We start from the raw sequence: 22031 nt of genomic DNA, 5'->3' as shown, positions 1-22031 counted from the left end.
TGTGTGTGTCTGTGTGTGTGTATGAGAACAGTGGTATTTTCTCATTACACACCAGAACTCTGCTTCTTGTTTCATAATATAGTAAGTAATGTAGTAAGCTGGCCCATTGAACTTCAAATTTTTACTTCCCACCGAACATGTACAAAAGAGAGATTGAAGTGGCTGATCTACTCTCTAGTGGGCTATATATTTAGACACTGTCTATATAACACTAGGAAGGTCATATTTCATCCAGTTTGAAAAAAAATACCTTTTGCATTTCATGTACGACTGTAAGGTTCAATGGTTTAGAGTGAAATCACAGACCTAATTTTTGGACGTTCAAAATGCAAACTATTTTTCTTGATCATTAGGTATTTCAAGAGGTTATATAAAGTTGTTAAGTCATTTGTATTGAAAAAAAAATCCTTTTCTCCAATTTTGAAAAAAAAGTTGTGCTGCACAGCATTAGAAATGATATCCAGTCATGGCTAACCTATAAATATAGCTTAACCCCTCCACGAGCTTGAAGAGGTTGCATTGTTAACTTCCAGACAGATTCAAATAGTGATGTTTGGTTAGAAATTGACTTCTACTTATTTATTTACTGTTTTTAATTTCCACTGTTTTATTCATTTAAACATTTTAACATAAAATCTTTTAGAGCGTACATTATCTTATCTGTATGAACAGAGATGACCATTCATTCACTTGTGATTTGCTACTTTGGTTCAGGTACTCAAAAAGCTGATTTATCTATAAAAAAAAAAAAAAAAGCTTGGTGCTTAAAACCTTCTTCTCATTAACCAATTTTAAATCTAATGGTTATTCCCCCGTTAAAAACGAACTTGCACATACAGAGAGGTTATTAAAATACCTCTACTACTAATTTCATAGCACTAGTAATGACGATATAGCACCACTAAAGCTGCGTACAGATTTGCAAAACGAAAAGGAACGACTAATGACTGTTCATCCGAAAATCGTTACAAAAAAGGTGCACGACTGACCAACAACGTCGACGAGCGAGGAAAGTGTGTGTGTGTGAGTATGTATATATATATATATACCGGTATATTTTTTTTTTCTGTATGTAACAGAGGAGGCCAAATGTGTGGTGTGAACCTTGGTAAATTGAGATCTGAAAGTTAATAGATGAAGGCAAACAGAAAAATGGCTTTGTAAATTGAACACATTCAAGCAATAAGGTTTACAAAATTGGAAACGTATAATGTTGTCTGGGCTGGGGAAGCAACAAGGCCTGCAAGTGTTATTTATACAGAGAAAATTTCGGTCTGCTTCCCTACCAGATATGGCTGTGTGATGGGGCTGCCCAAATATGAGAACAGGATGGACATAAATACAAATCCGTTGGCAGGTAAAAACAGCTCCCATATATGTATTTTAGCTGTTTGTCAGGAGGTCAGCTTTAAAAAAAAAAGAATATAGAATATGTATTTTGATAAGGCAACAGCATGAGTGCAAAAGTACTTGCTGGAGGTCCTATTTAAAACTCTATTAGCAATTTGTGACATAAGTTTCAAAATAATTTTGTTTTTGCATCAAGGAAATCCTGGAATTAATAATGATTTTGTTTACATGGACACCAAACTAAAGTAAAAGTAAAAGGCAAAGTATGGCTATTTAAGGATGTTCTTTCTTAATTGTCCTGCTTGACTTAGTAAAAATAAATGTCACTTACAGACTCCTAAAGTTATTGTAAAATTAATGTTTTCTGCTTAGGAAACGTTCTCACAGTGCCCTATGCAACGTCAACACCAGGGTTGAATCTACAATACATAAGATATAGGAAAAAACTTGAGTGAAAAAGCTGACAGCAATCCTCAATCTATCAGCATTTTACAACTGATAAGCCAAAAACATATTCCTAGTTTTAGACTGTCAAAGGAACAGAGATGAGAAAGCAAATAAAAAATGATTTGCAGCTATAATGTGGTATATAATTGTGGTATAGAATTGTGGTAAATTGAGCCATTTACACTGGATTCTAATCTCCAATGAACCTCCAATGGTATGTGGACACTTGGCTAAACAATTGTAGATGTACTGTGGAATAACATCGCTGTCGAAGATCCCCAAGATGCTATTATCCCTGGGTTATATATATATATATATATATATATATATATATATATATATATATATTCTGGATTGTTTTTCTAATTTTGTTCTTGCCCTGGTATGCTTTTCTTCCTTCCCTCTAAACCTTCCATGCCACCTAGTGCTCCTCTAGTCTTTTACTCAACTCTTCTGTTGATAAAAAAAATCAATGTTCAATGTTAAATATCTTGGGAGTTTTTTGTATGTTAATATTTAAATCCAATAAAAGAAACAATTGTAATAAGAGATGCAAGAATAAGAGCCCTGGTGTAAATTAAGCTGTGTATATAAACAGGTATATTTAATACTCACTGATATTTATGGGAACAGATGACACATATGTTTGTTTACAAGGTGGATACACCTATCATCATAGTATAAAAAAGTATAGAAAACTTAATCATCTTGGCCAAAACTATTACATTTGACAAATCTTTGAAAATGTAAAGGATTCATTAGGTAATTTTTTTCAACAAAGCAATCAATAGAAAATCTACTACTAGAAAAAATGTCTTAATTAGAAACAGCTGAGGAAATCTATACGTTACTGTGCCTCACATATGCCACCAACCAATGCTTCTGTTGGGTTACAATGATAATTTGATCAGGCACACCCATTTAGGCTGAGTTCTTCCTCCTATTTCACCCCACCATCTTGGCTTTGATCTCTCCCCTCCTGGCTGTAACCTGCTCCACTCTGGTTATGCATAACTCATCCCGGAGAGATGCTGAGGGAGATGGGAATACCTTCTGATGCATTGGTAAGTAACCCTTTCCAACCTGGATGTTCTTGATAATGTTTGCCCCTCAATGGTATTACCTGAATGTAACCGATAGATGTCAATTGTTGGTAATTTGCTTTATACTAGCAAATGTTTTAAATCCTTGACCTGATCCATTCCAAGTTTGCTGGATCATCTGCTTAAAGTGTATCCTCTCCAGCCTTGGGGAGCTTTAAATAATCAGACCCAAAATAACTTGGCTATTCAGCTTTAAAATAAGTAGCTGCTGAAATGACTATATTTGCCCATTTAGCACTTTCCTTTTTTCTTTTTTTTGCATAAAAAGGATAGTTTATATTTGGTAATTGACCAGACAACTTAAAACATTTTGCTTTTAAATGAAAGAGTTACCATAAGTATAGGTAAGTCCATTTCCAATTCAACTGCCAGGTTAAAGAGGAGAAATTCAAGTAGCTTGAATTTTCTGTGAAGCTTTTCTGTGCTATTCATATTCTATTCTTTTGTTTTCTAGTAACCGGGAGAAATTTACAATACTATTTAGGTATTTTATAATGGAACAAGCAACCTGCATTTTTGTAAAGTAAATATAGATTTTTTGACACTCTAAACTCCATGGGATCCATTTCTAGGCAACCTACATGGAATAACAGTCATAGTTGGACAGCTGTCATTAAAATGTGCAGTGACACAGAAGAATTTTGAACAATAAGTTTCAAAAATGAATTGTGTTCTAGATATACCACCAGGGGAAACATTATATATAGACAAGATGGAGAAAGGGCAGCTCCAAGGAGAGATGCAAATAAACTGTATTCAGGATAGGAAAGAAAAGAAAGTTTCTGAAGGCCACATATGGATCTATGCTTCAATGTTTTTAAACACTCGGTTACCTTTTGCTATTATTAAAGGTCTCCACAGAACAGTGTAATTTCATGGAATATAACCATTTCACTGGCTGAACCTATAAACACAATTTTTAAAATGAAAGATTATGTTAGGTCAAAGGTGACCTGATTTAAAAACAAAAAATAATTTCAAGATTAAAAGAATTACACAGAACAAGCATGGGAAGCCCTGCTTTATTCTTAAACAAAGAAAATAATACCATTCCTGTGTGTTGAAGCACTACAGCCTGAAGAAACCCAGATACACAATATTTTATATTTAACTTGATTTAAACTTGTGATATAGGCAATTTATACCAGAGAACGTAAAGTTTGTTATATGTTTGGATACCAACAGCCTTTTTGGCCAATCATTTTAGCAGAAACTTTCTAGTACAAGAGAGAATATTCATGAATGGAGCATTTAAAGAGAGCTTTTGCTAAGAGAAACATGCCAAGATGATTATTGTTATATGGGTCCCTAACACAAAATAATTATATGGTACATAACAGGTTACAGAACAAGAAAATGTGGGGACATAACGATGAGGTCTATATTGGACTAATTAATAAAGCTTTCCAAGACTGATAAACTATCATAAGACAACCTAGGTGATCCAGCAATCCTGGAATGACCCGGTTCCGGATTTAAAACAATTTCCCTCTAAATATTAAAGGATTTTTTTTAAATCCATTCCAAGTTACTTGGATCACCCAATTTCTCCCATGATAATCTAACTTCTTAAGTCTTGGAGACCTTCATTAAAGCCCTGATGTGTTTGTACAACATTTTTTTTTATTGAGAGAAAGAGAAATTTTGAGAGTTCAAAATGTTCCCATGTGTGAGCAGCACAAGTGGGTTTTGAGAAGACTTTAAATAAGGATAACACAACATGCAGTGTCGAAACAAAGCTGTCACTGTTAAGGGCACTATCAAAAAAACAATATACCGGTAGCTTCCAATACTGAAAAGCCTTGAAAAGAAACATTAGCAAGAAACACCGAGACTCAGAAATGGAAGCCTGACGTTAGATTCTTTAAAGCTGACCTGAAGAAAAAAAAGTTGAATCTATACATAGGAAGCAACCAAACAGCATTATCTGTCAAAACATATCTTTATTTGAACATGAGTCACCTTATCAAATCTGCTGGGACCCTGATTGGGCTACAGTACCGTGTGGGGAAAAGCAAACACACACGATTGTCCCCATTCCAAAATATATTTCTTGGTGGCTGTAGTGCCTAAATGCAGGACACAGCTTTGACAACTGAAAAGCTGTGCCTTTAACAAAGCAAATACAAATTTGAGAAAAAAATGTTTATTTTCAGGTGCCTTGAAGCTATTGTTGGTTGAGTTGCAGTGCCTGTTGTTCAAAAGGATTGTAGTTTATAGGTTAAGCTTTTGTTGTGTTTGCTTTAGGGTAATGCCATAGAAGGTTTGGCAGGGTGGCAGAGTCCTATATGTCCTAAATACAGGGGACCTCCAATAATACAGTATACAATGCTTCTTGCATTTTGTTTTTATCTCCACTTTTTCTTGTATGTAAAACGCTACAAATCAGTCAAAGAAGCCTTTCTTAGGTAACATCACAGAAATACATATATTGTTAAGAAAACCAAGATACAATATATACGGTGTTCTGCCCAGCCCCTTTTATCTGCGTACACCACCCAGCACATTTAAGTAACCACCAAGTTGTTTTTTTTTTTACCTAAAAGTTGATTTTGGTCTAACAAAATTTTAATAGTTTTTTGGTTCTAACAATGAAATATAAAATATATATGTAATAGGCAACATCATGTCACATGTCGAAAAAAATGTAAAACTAATGCAGAAGGAGTCAAGGCTGATTTGTCAGGATTCAGAATTTACTTTATTTAATCTTGTATATATAATTCTGCCTGCTTTGTAATATACACAAACCTATATATATGGCAATTCATCTTAAGAAATCAGACTTCTAAGAACTATTTTGTAAGGATGCACACTGTCCAGGTAAACACAATACAAGGATAAGAAATGACAAGCAAACTATATGAACTGTACATAGTATGTGTGAACATTTCAACTGCACACAAATGTTAGGTCACAGCTACCAAAAAATAACCAGTAAGGGATTTCAGATAATCCAAATACTAACACAATGGTATGAAGCATTACAACAATGCCTGTTTTAAATACCTGAACAGTTAGACTGACTCCTCTGCATATGCAAATCAAGGCTTTTTTGTTTTTTATTTTGACTGCAATCTACCTTTAACACTTTGGATCTGAATGTGTAAATAGTATCTACTACATATTTTTAAAAGTACATTTCAATATTCCCTTTTAGGATACCTAGCCAGCCAGGTATATTCATTAACTGCATGAAGCATGCCACACCCCAAGCAAGCCAAGCCCAAATTTGTGAAATCGCAAATATTATTTTACATTTTAAACAGGAAAGGTAAAAAAAAATCAGTCACAAATTAGCTGTACCTTTAATCTACATAAAATTTTCATACATTTATTATATTCAAACAAAATAATAATAAAAATAAACTACAGAACCTAAAAAATAAACTATTTTAATAAATACAATAATATCTTCTTAGCTCAATCTGTTACCTTAATAAAATTATTTTAGTCTACTGGGAAACAAAAATGTTACATGTCAATAAATGACATCTGGATATTTTTTAAATCCGTTGCAGCAAAGACCCCGTGTAATTTGCTTTTCAATAACCATTTAATTACCACAATATGCTTAAACTTTAAGCACATAACACAATAGCACATGGCTGCTTGGTATAAGCAGAACTGGAATGAGTACATAATATTACAGGCCCAAAAAAAACATCTCTCTAAAGCTCATGCAAAAATACCTGTCCTCCCACCCTTTTCAGATCCATCCTGTTTATTTTTTTCTTACCTTGTTAAGCAAGACATATTCACCAAAAAATCCATAATATTGGTTATGGTTGTATTAGTCCTGTTACAGGTGAAGGGTTTTACCTGAGTTCGGGAATCTAAGTGCCTCCTGGTCTCCCCCAGAGCACCCTGCAAGAAGTGACAAGTGGTCACCAGACTTTGCAGCAGAGAGGTCAGGTTGTGGTCCCCTGGGGTTTACAAAGATCAGATAGATTCAGTGTGGGAATGGCTAATCAGACATGAACACAATGGTTATAATTTAATAAAGCTCCCCAGGGCTCGAGAGAATACACTTTTATCAGTGAAGCTGGATCACTCAGATCCACTGATAAAAGTGTATCCTCTCCAGACTTGGAGAGCTGTAATAAATCAGGCCCAGTGAGTCAAGGTGGAGAATCACAGGCAAAGTTGAGTAATTGGCTAAGGTCAGGGCAGGTGGCAATCGCAGGCAAAGTTGAGTCAAAATCCTGTATTGAAGAAAGGAGAGCAGGCTGAGCAGAGTAGCAAATACCATGCTCAGAATCCAAAAACCAGAACAGGTTAAATAGTTACTAGCAGAACAAGATTGAAGCCAGGAACCAATGTGCTCCTTGACTTCAGTACATATTCTAAAATCCTCTTTAGCTGTACACAGCCGGGAAAGATGCATCTCTGATGGAAACTGCATGACTAAAGGGAGGCTGAGGCTGCTGCAAACAGACGATTTGCTGGTGGAGTGGTAACAAGTGCACATGGATTGACATGACAGCAGAAAGCAAAAAATCCTAAATGCTAAATTAGTGTGATTTAACATTTTTTATGTACAAAATTAAATAATTTTTTAATCTATTATCAAATATAGTTTTTCAGGAAAAATATATCCAAGATCATTTAATGCATGGAAATCCAATAAAACCTCAAAAATAAAAAATGAGACTTATTTGGTAAACGGATACTAAAAATGTCAAGGATTAAAATTGGCTGCTGCCGTAAAATGAAAAAACAAACTATGATAACATTTTTCTTTTTCTAACAAGGTTTTAAAAAGTCATTATTTTAGAATCAGTTGTATTAATTAGAATTAATCATCTCATTTCCACATGTGTGACGTTAAATGTTGTATACATATGCATGTGTTTGCATTCCCTTATTTCTCATTCTCTAATGAAAACCCCAATGTCTTCTCTATTTTTTTTTAACTAGAATGAATTCAGACTTTACTTGTCTGTTTTCCCAGCATATGACAGCCAAGTGCTTCAGGTTCATTGCTCTTAGTGGAAATCTAGAAACATATGTTTCATGTCTTACCCTCAGTTCACTATTCTGCACATAGACATCACGATGGAGGGGGTGGTAGGAGAAAGAAGACCACAGAGTGACCAGGCATTTGTAATCTCTACTCTTACAGAACCCAATACCAGACTATGTTTATTGTTAACATAGGATCATTATCCTGTTGCAATTTAATACTTACAAAAGGGTTACCAGAATATTTATTAGAGAAAAACAAAGGTTTGAAGTTTACATCATGCTTTATTTACTATTTTAGAAGAACGTTAGCCATCACTACCTGCAATCCACTCTTATTAGTATCTGATTATCTCTACACATGCCTGAGCATGTGACACTGACAGTCATTTTCTTAATCTCAAACTTTTCCTCTTAATCAGAAGCAGCTTTCCCACTTGAAGACACCCTCATATAAAAATCTTGTCTGTGAGGAAGGATGGGATCATATTAGAAAGGCAGCTTAGCATCACTAACATTGCAGAAGAATGGCAAACAGATTTCTTCTGCAATATCAAAACTACACGCTGCCCTGTACAAGCAGTCCCCGGGTTACATATGAGATAGGGACTGTAGGTTTTTTCTTAAGTTGAATTTGTATGTAAGTCGGAACAGGTACAATTATTTTAATACATGCAATTAGTACAGATGTTTGTCTCAACATATTATTAGGCAGCGTGGTGTCCGTTACTGTATAAAAACCTCACTGTGAGCTAATCACTAACAAAGCAAAAAAAATACTTTATGGAGCCCAGACATTCATTAACTTCTGGAGTAAGCTGTTCCTTGATATGCAAAAAGAAACAGCTGCAGAGTTTGTCTTGGTCATTAAGGAGTTACTAGATGATACAGATCAGCTCAGCTTTTAGGACAGACATGTTCAAAGTCCAGCCCGGGGGCCAATTGCAGCCCGTGTTCAGATGTCCACTGTTCCGCAGCCTCTGTCATAAAATCAATATTAAGCTTTTTTTATGTTTCATTAGAGTTAATCAGCAACCTTGCAATTATCGGCCCGCTACTCGGCGGGCATAATCAGCAGGATGGGAGTCCCCATGTATGCAAAGTGAACCCCCCACATCATTATAATGGACCCCGGACTCCGTGCACAGGGACCTGTGTGGAGTACGCTCACACTAACCGAGTACGTGCTGAATAGTCGGCCCCCACACATTTTCACCTCACAAAATCTGGCGCTCTTTGCAAAAGGTTTGGACACCCCTGTCTTAAGATCACCCGCAACCTCAGCTGTGTTTAGAAAAAGATTTCTTCTGCAAGTAATGCAAACCGCCCCCTTCCCCTCATCCAGCCTCTGTCCTGCACACGAGGGAGCAGGGAAACCTCGAACGTATCTAGGAGCTGTCAGTATGTCGGATGTCTTTAAGGCGTACCTAAACCCAGAATTTTCACTTTACATAAAAAGGAAGACAACCATTTTATGTAAGGTAAAAATTGTTTTTTTTTTCTTTAAAATGAAAATGAATTGGAGCGCAAAGCCTCCCGGGATACCTACATTACGCAACCGGGAAGGCTCTTGGGTGCTGCTTTAGAAGGAGCCCTTTTGTCAAAGGTGGGGAAAAAAGCCGATCTCACGCATGCGCAGTGAGAGCGGCAAGTTTTTTCCCCAAACTATGCCACCCGATCTCGTGCCTGTTTTGAGTTTACTTCCTCTTAAACACAGGGACTACATGTATATATTAAATATAAAAATAAAATTCTATACCAGAATCAAAACAAATATCCAGCATATGTATTAAAACATTTTCTTAAAACACACACACACACACTATATATATATATATATATATATATATATATATATATATATATATATATACACACACACACATATACTTCCTGCCCTTGCAACTACAGCACGTTGTATCTGAGAATCAAAAAGCAAAACATTTCTTTGGGATTTCTATGGGATATCTGTGCAGAAATGCAAAGGGATAAAAGAGAATGTATTTTGTGTTTTAAAGTCCTATGGAATTTCACATGTAATTGCCATGTGTTCTTTGAACAACTCAGGTGTAGCACGTTCTCCTAATAGCAAATAAAGACTTCAAAACCAATGTATTTTTTTTGAAGCTCTCTGTAAAGATACATGGTACATTCATAGTGCATCAAACAAAGGAATTAGTTTTCCCCTTTATTTATTTGGCAGTGGTAGGCCCATTGGATTCTGCAGGAATTTATTACAATGTGTTTTAATTTACTGTTCTTGCAGTTTTACCTGTGCGATTGTTTCATCCCTGAAGTCTTATATAGAATAATTCCCTTCAGGTTGCAGAAACTGTGATTTTGTTATTCTGCTCAAGGCCTGTTATGAACTTTACATCCAATGCTTTTTATAACTTTGGTTGCAATTATGAAAGTGCTAGCCATAAATGTCTCGGTCTATTGGTAATTTTGGATCTGGTGTTTATCCAGTGTTCAACCCAGGTATTTTTTTAAGCTGGGTGGGAGGAAATTGTAGGCAGGTGGCAACCCCTGTATTGTGACCCAACTTTTTGTAACCACCTAAAAACAGCCAGGTGGTTATTGGAAAGTGCTGGGTGGTGCGCCCAGCTAAAAGGGCCTAGGGCCTACAAATCTTAAGCCAAATCCTTATATGTAACGATAACACTTGTCAACAAACATTTTCTTGCCAAACAGATTATAGTACTTTTAGTTTATGTTTGATGCACAGATTCTAAATATGATATTGGTTTTACTAGATTGGCTCTAGTTTTTCAAACAATGACCTCAATAATAACCTCATAGAAAACTAATGAAACATGAAAATTAAGCAAAATTAAACTAGATATGCCTACGTATACAAAATTAAATTTTTCAAATACTTAACCACCTGAGCGTTACACTGATGTCTAGATTTCTGTACCAAAAGTGTTACAGGTTTTCATGAAATTTTTTTTTTTACGGAGAACGACGTAGGACGATCAGCGGGACCAGGTAAGAAGCCGGCCGGCATCTTACCGGTCCCGCTGGTATAGGAGATGGCACCCGACGCTGGAGAGGGAGATCGACGCTGGAGGACGACGCTGGAACACGGACCCGACGCTGGATGAGCACAGCGAGACCAGGTAAGTGAGATTTTAATATAGTCAGAAAAGTACGGGGTTATCAATAGTTGCAAATATTTTTTGCACGGAAAAGTACGGGGTTAGAGGTTGGGAGGTCAATGTCAATATATTCTATATTCAGTGTATTTACAGAACTAATCACAAAGAAGTCATTGAAAAACTGTTTGTATGATTTTTTGACGTTTTATTCTGATGATCAGGACAATCACGTTGAAGGCTCTAGCAGTAGTCTGCCATCATGTGTCTATCCCCCCTGCCCTGATACCTTTCTTCTATGAACTTTTATATCTTGATGGAATTTCTCCCCTTGTTCCTCATTGAAATCACCAAGGTTTTCTGGAAATTTTTGCAAATGGCTATGGAGATAGTGTACCTTTATGCTCATAGTAGCACCCAAATTCTTAAAGTTTAAGAGCAAGTTTTGTACCAGTTCTTCATAATTTTGTGCTTCATGGTTACCCAAGAAGTTCTTGACAACCATGACATAGCTGTGCCAGGCAGAAGCTTCAGTATCAGTCATGTAACTTGTGAAATTTGAATCATTTATTAGTTTCCAAATCTGGGGTCGATAAAAGATTCCTGCTTTTAACTCAATACAGGGAAAAATCTACAAATGTATTTGAAGCAATCACTGTCCTTGTTCAGAGCTCTAACAAATTTCTTCATTAATCCCAACATTATGTGTAGTGGAGGGAGAATGATTTTCGCTGCACCTTTTTTCATGTTTTCCCTTGGAGGCCATGTCACTTTTTTCCAGTGATCCTGCTTTGCTCTACTATCCCACAAGCAGATGAAACATGGGTACTTTGTGTATCCACTTTGCTGACAAGTAGGAAGTTCACCATTTTTAAATCAACACATATGGACCATTTTTGTTGATAATAGCAAAGCTTTTGTAAGACCGTTTTGATATTTTCATATTCCTCCTAAGTTTTCTTGAGTGACCAATTGGAATTGATGCATAGCAGTTGCCATTATGCAGTAAAAACAGATCTCAAACTTCAAGTGGAACTGTCTATGAAAAGCTGCCAGTCTTCTTCTCTGTATTCTGGGACTCCCATATGGGCTAGTAGTCCAGGGATGCTACAACAGTACAAGAAGTCTCCATCTTCACTGAAATATAATAGGAGTGTCACCTCTTTTGTCCTATAAACCGTTGTTTTAACTTCCGGTTAGGACAGGTCTTTTCTTTTAGCCTGGATGCTACAAGTTCAGATTTTTGTTTTGACAGACTTAGGTTACATATTAAATCATTGAGCTCTTCTTGGAAGAACTGTTGGGTTGATGAAACACTTCCCTCATATTCACTTCCACTGCTAACTCCTGGATTACACTTCAAACCTTGTATATCCTCTAGAGCAGGGGTTCTTAATCGGGAATATCCATACCCCTTGAGGGTTTGGGAACCAAATGCTGGGGTAATGGGAATTGATCTCTGGGTACTGGTATTTATTTTGTTTATTGTATTAATTTATACTTGGGTAGTAGGTGAATGGAGTGCGATAGAATCTTCGAGAACATTCAGCATTTTCTGCAAGTGCTTGTATTTAATTTTACCCGTGTGTATTTACTACAACTTTAATTTTACATTTTCAACAGTCAAGTAAGGGGGGTATGGCACCATTGGGGGTCTGAAGTCATAAAAAGGTTAGGAAACCCTGCTCAAGAGGAACCCTGATTGAGAAACACTGTATACACAGATGACAACTGCTGTTTAATGTTGACAAATGATATGTTGAGAACAGTAACTCTCAAACTAATCTGGTTAGAATTGCCTTATTCCTTACATGTAAGACAAAATGAGAAAAGGGGGGGAGGATAAAACTTCCTTACTGAGAGATTTTTACAGCAAAATCCAAGATTCAAGGGTAATAAATCAAAAACATGCAAAGTTTATTATGAACATAAATAAAAATATCCTACAAAAGGTAAACTCCTATAAGTAGGTTGTACAATCAAATATTATAAACTAATCCTTTAAACAATAAGCATTTTGCATAGCTGTGTTGTTGAATCCCAGACAAGTTTCACAGACCAAATACTCTGCTTCTTCAGGGTATTAACCACCTGAGCGTTACACTGAGGTCTAGATTTCTGTACCAAAAGCGTTACAGGTTTTCATGAATTTTTTTTTTTAAATTGTAGACCTATAACTTACAGAAATATGTCCGAATAGGGGTCTAGTAGATATAATGAATATAAAAATATGTTTGAAACACACAAATCATGTAAAAAAAAAAAAATACTTTTAAAAAACTTAAAGGAAAAACACAAAATTCAGCTTACACAAGAATACATAAATAAATGAAAAATACTGAAAATGCGATAATTCGGTATACTGTATAGTAATATATTTTTCTAAAACACCTCCCTAGTGTCCAACCGTCCAACGTCACATACCTATAGACAAAACCACATAAATATATTTTCTATTATTTTGGATTGGATTGGATACAGGACTTTGAATTCAATCCAATACAAAATGAGAACAAAATTCAAACTCTCATTATGTATTGGATTAAATACAAACTCCTGTATCCAATCCAATTCAAAATACATACTTTGTATTTATTTTTAATTGAAACTCATTCATTCATTTTGTATTAGATTGAATACAAACTCCTGTATTCAAGCCAATACAAAATGAATGAATGAGTTTCAATTTGAATTTCCCGCACACGCGCCGACGTCATCACGCACGCACCAGAAGCCGGCCGGCTGTTTTTTTCTCCGCCGAACGGCTTCTTGTTTCAGAGATCACCCGGCGCTGGAACGAGAAGGACGTGGGACGATCAGTGGGACCAGGTAAGAAGCCGGCCGGCATCTTGCCGGTCCCGCTGGTATAGGAGACGGCACCCGACGCTGGAGAGGGCGCCCGACGCTGGAGGACGACGCTGGAACACGGACCCGACGCTGGATGAGCACAGCGGGACCAGATAAGTGGGATTTTAATATAGGCGAAAAAGTACGGGGTTATCGAAAGTTGCAAAAAATTTTTGCACGAAAAAGTACGGGGTTAGCGGTTGGGAGGTTAATATTATTATCGCCAACATATTAAGCAGCGCCGTACTTTAAATAGGGGTTGCAAATGACAGACAGACACAGAGAGTGACACAGGAGGAGATCACAGCAAATAAAAGGAAAACATGCAAAAACTTAGGATTGAGCAAACAAATGCAACCACAAGGTCAAGCTCAACCTTCCAGAGTTCTTCCTGCAAGTCCACCAGGGGGCAGACACTGGGATGGTCGATTCTTTAAAAGGTCAACACAAGAGGAAATACTCCACAAACCAAGTAATCATCAGTAGAGGTACATATCAGTTCAAAAAGTTAATTACAGGCTGTGATGCACATAGATGGAGTCCCTAAAAAGTGTGGCTGCAACCAAATTTCACAGTGGCACAACTTTGGTGGCAAACTTTTCAGCTGTTTTTCCTTTACAAACTGCAGCTTCTGTCTATGTACATTGTTTTGTTATGGTCTCAAACCTAATGTTGTCCTGTTACTGTTTTTATATGCTTGGTGTATAGAGCTTGTACAAAGCTCGGCTTGAACATACTTATTGTTGTATTCCCTGTATTACTGCACAAGGTTGCTATTGAAGGTTTATTGATTGTCTGGTTTTATGTCTCACTCACTTTCTATCATATAATGTGCTGCCCGTTTTTTCCCTTTTCACACTATTTTTTGTCATTGCATTTAATTCACTCAAACATCATTTCATGGAAGTGCAGTAAAAACTTTCTGACAGATTCATTAACCAACAAACTTGCCATGGATACGTATGCAAGTCAAAGACACATAATGAGTTACCATTTTCTCATTTTATATCATAAACGTTGTTTATTATTGTATAACATTGTAAAAAAAAGTAATTTTTATGACCATGTTACATGTAACCTTGCTGCTATATAAATATATTTCATTAGCATTATGGTGAAGAAGACCATAAATAAGACAGTGAACACACAAGTACTTTGCCACTTGGAGTTACTTGGGGAGTTGGTGGTGACCAGACAGGTAAGAGAGGACATTGCCTGTTCCTTTCTGCAGTATGCACCTGCTTAAATCATCAACATTCAAAATGGGACTTTAGTTCCACTTTGGATATGATGAAAAATGTTGATTTGTCAAAATGAACTAAGCATTACATTTCCTTTTATGGGCTGACAACTTAACAGTTCCTTTGTGGACTGAGTGGTATCAGACCTGCCTGTTGGCTTTACCAGACCCAAAAAAAAGAAAATAAAAGATGTTAATTGTTAGCGTTTACACACTTTAAAGCAGAGGTTAAATACAGCTTACATTTAAATGTTACGTGTTATGCACAGTAATATGCATCATAATAGACAACATACAAACAAGCCTGAGGTGATCAAAAATTTATTACAACCAATATAACAAACTCTGATGAGTATCAAGCTGCCTGGACTAAACTTATTTTTAAAACTAAGTTTCTTTAGATGCTCAGTGGACTGGAGGTGGAGTTGCTCCTCTTTTTTTCCCTTCCTGTCAATTTCCTTCCCGCAAACCACCTTAACCTCTCCCCTTTTCTTTACTCTTTCCCCTTTATTACCAACATGTAAAATCCTAAGAATCTTGATGAGGCCACAATTTGGTGTCTCAATTGATTTTTATTTTTAATGTGACAGGGTGTCCCATGGCTTGGCTGGGAAGGTCCTAGATGGGGTATATATATCGCCCAGGCTAAGGCTTTTTCTTTTTCAATACATTTTTAATAAAGTTTTACAAGGAAAGGTGTACATAGCAAACTTTCACATTCAACATTACAACATAACAAACCAACATGTAACAGGATGAGACTTATGGGGTAGTGCAGGCTAAGGCTTTTTATTTATTAATTGGCTGCAGAAAAAGCCTGTTAGACAGTTGGCTTGTGTGAAAAGCCAAGGGTCCTGGAGCTGGCCAAGGAAGAGCTGGGAGCTTTTGTTTAGTTTATGCAAAAGGACTTTGTTTTGACTTTATGAACAGCCAGAGAGGGAACTCCTCAAGAGATATTTAGGGGCCCAGCCAGGCTAGGATTTGCTTTGCTGTTTTTTTTTGTAGAATAAATCACCCAGGCAGGAGCCTGAAGTTTGTTTTCCGAAAACTGACCTTGTGTTGCCTCATTTTGATCTGCTGCCAACTTGTTTCTACAAGCAATATCCCACAGCAAACTCACATTTTGTGAAGGATGCGGGCATCGAACCCCTTTCCCAAGCTAAAACTTTATATATATATATATATTTTTTTTTTTACGTTTTTTACGTTTATATTTCACCAATATAAATTTAGGTATAGCAAAAAAAAAAACAAAAAAAAAATCAAGCATAATTGTATTTGCTTTTTAAAACACATGCACCATGAAATTCAGAACAAGAAGAAAATATGTTGTGTGGGAAACTAATAAATGAATGATCAACAGGACACCTGCAGGGGAGATATTTTAACAGCAACAGAAGAAAAACCATACTCTAATAATCCCTGTAGCTGAAACTAAATAGCATTTTACTGCAACATTTAGAAATAGCACAGTACTGAGGAGGAGAGAAAAATGTTTAATCAATATAACAAAAGTACAACAAATGGCAGCTTTGAAGATAAAAATATTAAAAAAATAATAACCTCAGCTGTACAGCGGCTGAAATACATCCCCACGTCGTAAACACAAGATAAATTTCAAATCTTGTGTAGGAATAAAAGTAATTTAATATTATATCTGTGACAAGAAGAGGTTATACATCCCATAAAGTGTTCTCATCATCCCTTTGTGTAATTGAAAATAGAACATGCTATTGAAGTAAAAATGAATGTGGTAACTCTAGTGTAGTTCTATAAAAATACCTAATTTACTTTCATTTAAGCCTCAGCGACATCACTTGCAGTACATATACAGGTATATGAACTATTTTATGGGCTTAAAAAATGAAAGAGACCTGAAAATAATAAATAATAAAATAATAAATAAAATCAATAATAAATAAAATAAAATAAATAAAATAAATAATCCAGGGGAAGGGAATGCTGCCAGTTCTGAGCTTTTTTATTAAAGGACACACCAGTACTGAACATTTATTTGTCAATACAACATTTCATAAAACAAAAATGCATACACGTGTGAACCTAAAAACATCAAACAATAAAGTACACCATAACTATGTCACAAACTGTATTTTATATTGTTACTACCTGAAAGTAAATAGTGACATAACTTTCACACTGTTTAAATGCTTACTTTGTTGATAATTGTAGACACAAATTGTATATTATACTTTATGGTTTCATCAGGGAATACAATTCACTGACTAAGTCTACCTACAAACAACAGTTAACACAATTAAAGTATGATCTGACCCCAAAACACTCTACAGACTTGCCTGTTTGATCAGACAAACAATTACACAGTCTTATTAAGGATAGAGCACTGCTGACCGAGTAGAAAAAAACAGCTTTTAACTATTGTTTATTTCTTATCAAGGGAAAGATCTTTGAAAAGGTCATTTCTTATGGTCATCACAACATGTCAAAATTGTTTGTTTCCTTTACCTCAAATCTGTAATAGGTTTCTTAAAGAGGAAGCTAAAAGTATCCATGAAGATCCATCCAGCCCCAAATAATGAATAATTATAAACCCATAGCAGACATACTGGTCATTTGTATTCTGTATGATCTGTGCAGAGCTGCAACAAAATCCCTGCATATTCGCTATATCAAGACTTTTTTATAGATTAAGTATGTTTACTGCTTCACATACAAACCCCATATCTGAGCAAATATTGACTGAAAGCATCTTCTTTGGGTGGGGGTAGGTAAAGTGCAGAAAAGCCTGTAGAAGAGATTAGTTAAACACCACATTGCTGAACTTGAGATGGGAAATATAAAGCCTGTTATTAATGGAAGGTTGAATGGGTGGAGCAGGACAAGACTCATTACCTGTGTAAACATGGATGTGGTCTGAAGATAACACAATAGAGTGAACATCACTATCAAAGGGGAGTAAGGAAACTCCATTAATAAGCCCTTGGAACCATCTCAGGGGACAAAGGTTGGCTTAATTTATTTATCCTGGAAGCCTCTGCAGTGGTACTGGGAGAACTTGGTATTTTCAAATGAAGCCTAAGGTAAAAAGTTTCTTAGAATTCAAGCTTTACAAAGAACAACCTAAAAGTGATAGATTCTGATTGGGTTTCCAGCTGCCTCTGGTGCAATATTCAACAGACTTTCCTGAAGCATTCCATAGATTTATATTCAACCACAAGTCAAGTTATCTATTACTGGTAAGACATTTTGAGTTTTAACTTTTTTTCTTAGCAAGGTTTTTTGATTATAGAATAATGTGATGGATAGAGACTGGAGACCTCTGATGAACAATACACACGTTAGAGGAGGAATCTTTTTGTATCTAATAAGAATAATAAATTATATAACAAATCCAATGCAAAATACTGTTGCAATAAAAGTGTGCATGGGTAAAGCATTGCTATTTTAGAAGTAAAAAAGAACACTAAACAATCAAAATTGGCTGCATTGAAACTTCTAAATTGTGTATTTTCAAGTATGAACAAGAATTCCAGGAAAGGTTCAGTACATGGGGCTACACGAACACACCTCCTTAATAATTACAGCTATCTTTAGACTTCATACCAGGCAGCAAAAAAATACATCCTAGCTCTTTTCTTGGTTAATTCACGCACACACACATACCTGCTTTCACCACAGGAGAAGGCAGACTCTGAATCATGAGATCACCCTGCAACATCCACTGTGGAAGGACACGTTTTCTTGGTGCAGGTCTGGTTAGGTCCTCATCCAGTTTACAGCTTACTGCACCGGACTGAAACAAACAAATTTACCAATGTATCACATACAATGAAATATACATCCTCATAATTGTATAAACTGTCCTTAATATGAGAATAACGGGAATCTGCAGACACAGTAGTAATGCTGGTGGTAATGAACCGAATCACAGTCAACAGGTTCGACTTTGGGTTTAAATAACAATTCTGTTAGTTTGAGGTCTGCAAGGGATTTGTATTTCTTTCTAAAGACAACCTTTTATCTATTCAATCAGATCTGGCCTAAAACATTTAAGAGTAACAATAGTACAACAACCTGGTGGTCTGCAAATGGTCTTTAAACTGATGCATGTATCAGTATTAATAATAACTTGTATTTATAAAGTGCTGACATATTAAGCAGCGCTTTACAAAGTCTATGGTCATGTCACTAACTGTCCCTCAAAGGGGCTCAAAATCTAATGTACCTACCATAGTCATATGTCATTATCAGTCTAAAATCAATACCGAGGGGAAGCCAATTACCCTAAATTCCATGTTTTTGGAATGTGGGGGGAAAACACAGAGAACATCCCAACTCCATGCAGATATAGTCCTGGCTGAGATTTGAACCTGGAACCTAGCGCTGCAAAGGCCAGAGTGCTAATGTCTGAGCAATCGTGCCACCTCTACCCATGCTGTACATAGAGCAGTGACTCCAGTCCAGATTAATGTCTGCATAAACCAACCTACCATTTGTATGCCAAATGTACTAATGCCCATTAAATTCTAGGCATTTGATAAATGAATGATAGTAACTGAAGATAACTATCAGGAACCCTATTCCCAGTAATATGATATGCTGCCCTTTGACATGTAGCTGTTAAGAAAGGGTCAAAACATCCTGTGTTGACAGTAGGACAGTCAAACCGCTGCTCATCTGAACTTCGGCACATGGACCTTTCTACTTCTCTGTTCAACAGCTTCCTGAACAGCACTGTTGCTGAGAAAAGTGTTCATGGAAGAAGAAGGTGATACCTTGTGTGAGAGATAGCCAGCCCAGGGTATGGTAACCCTTGTTACAGCATTTACAAGCTAGAAAAAAAGCTTGCCTTGTCCTGGGCTACCTATGAGGCTCCATAGGCTGAAATATATTATTTAGAAGCCTATCATAGTGGCCTGCACAATTTCTATCTTACAAACACATTTCAGGCTAGGCCAGATTCACTTCAGGCTCCCAAAAAAGGAATGGTTTTGGGGGATCCACTTCATTTTGTTCCACATAAAACCATGCATTTACAACATTTTCCTGGTCAGTGGGTAAGTTGTCTACAAACTAACAAGTTCTACTATTGTCAAGAAAGACCTAAAGCTGTGGTTCAGCTTTATAAGCGTCTGCTGGGCACCTAAAGTAGGTTTGCCTGACTTGTGATTGAAGCAACTGCAATTATTTTAGGTTTGTAGCTACGAGAGTTACCTCTGTGCCTCCTGTCTGCTCAATAAATATTTAGAGCCATTTCAGACCCGCAGTGAGCTGCAGCATTCTGCCAGGGGCTCAACTGCTGACCCAACTCAGCCACTCTGTGTGCAAATGTGGTGCAATTCTTAAGAGCTACAAGTCACAATTGTTGTTTGACATGCAGCACATCTGCATTGCACATTGGAATCTGACTGAACTTTACAACTGGCCAAGATTTAAATAATGTGAGAAACTCCTAAAGACCACATATTTTTTCATGTCCTGATATGAAAACCTTAGAATTAAAAGATGGTGCACGTTCTTTTTCACACAACTGTAAGTGACTTGAGTTCAGCATTGAAATATATATTATTTTGTTATGTGTCAGGCTGAAAAATATATTAGTATTTTGGTAGCACAACCAAATGAAAAATACACAAAGCCAGATAAAATGAAATGAAAGTCATGAAAGTCATATTTTGCAAAATGACAATAGCCCTGAAGCACAGAAAAATAAAAGGAAATTAACAGGCAAAATAAAAGTGTGAATTTTCCATTTCCAGAATTAAACAGTTCTCTCCATATTCATTTCATCTCATCTTAAAAAGAATAAAAGCAGCGATCAGTTTACAATATAACCAGAGTGGTTTTAAGCCGACCACCAGCCAAAAGCAATACTTTTCCTTTCGAAGCCTGAAAGGAAGAAATAACAGCAACAAGCTAGAATTGATGAAGGAATGAAGGTAGGAGAACCAGGGATCACCAGGAGATGAAGAGGCGATAGGTGCTACAAATGGATTTGCAGTAATTGAGAAATAATATCGCAAATGCTGTAAATAGAAGGCAATATATCACTTATAATGTGACATCCAAAAGCTAAAACTGTGATTGGTAATACAAAGAATAATATGTCAGCATCAGCAGTTTTTATTTAATAACAACTAATATGATTTATTCTCCTATCCCAGCTCTGGCTTGTGTTTTTTTGCACAGCTTCCCACATTAAGGCTCTTTTCATAGCACGGAGTATCTATAGTCATCTCATTGTGAAATGGAATAAATATTATATATTGTGGACATGCTTGAGAAAGGCAATAGAAAAGGCTTATGAACACTACATAAATTAAGCTTTAATTAAGTAAGCTTCAATAGCAATATGCATGACCGATGGATGGCAAAATTATTTTTAAAAAATTATATCAAAGTTAGAGAAAACTACTAAAAGAACATGGAGGCTGCCACTGCTAGCTTCTCCTTATGAAAATATTATTTGATTGGCTGTGATGCTGATCCACTTACTTCCTGAAACAGGTATACAGATCAGGACTTATGACCTCTGGCTTTCCTGTCTGTCTAGGAGGTACAGTTAGCTCAGTGGTTAGCATTCTTGCCTTTGCAGCACTAGGGTTCCAGGTTTGATTCTCAGGCAGCAAACTATCTGCATGTAGTTTGTATGTTATCCCTATGATTGTATGGGTTTCTTCTCACATCCCAAAAACATGTAGTTAGGTCTACTGGTTTCCCAAAAACATTCACATATGACTGTGTTAAGGACATTAAAATAGTGGCCATCTTTGAGGGACAGTTGGTGACATGACTACTGATGTTGTAAAACGAGGTTTAATATGTTGGTGCTATTTACCGTATTTTTCTTCCCCAAAACTGGGGGGGAAAAGTTGGTGCGTCCTATACGACAAATGTGTTATAAAATAATTAAAATAAGATACTCACCCGATACTCGATCCTGCGTGTGTCTCCTCTCTTCTCTGGCAGCCGCGTGTCTTCTCCTGGCTGCAGTGAAAGAAG

At 36.4% G+C, this 22031-nt stretch overlaps 1 protein-coding gene across 1 annotated transcript in view; it reads right to left on the bottom strand.

Moving 5' to 3' along the window:
• Window positions 1–22031, bottom strand: part of APLF (aprataxin and PNKP like factor) — a 118367-nt gene that overhangs the window by 59866 nt on the left and 36470 nt on the right. The window contains exon 5 of the mRNA XM_072409587.1: window positions 18693–18822. Within this exon, the coding sequence (XP_072265688.1) occupies window positions 18693–18822 (130 nt within the window). The remainder of the gene's footprint in view (window positions 1–18692; window positions 18823–22031) is intronic.

Source organism: Pyxicephalus adspersus, chromosome 4 (genome assembly GCF_032062135.1).
Source record: "Pyxicephalus adspersus chromosome 4, UCB_Pads_2.0, whole genome shotgun sequence".
NCBI lineage: Eukaryota > Metazoa > Chordata > Amphibia > Anura > Pyxicephalidae > Pyxicephalus > Pyxicephalus adspersus.
The sequence above is the reverse complement of the archived record's forward strand: the minus strand, read 5'-3'. Positions and strand labels throughout refer to the sequence as shown.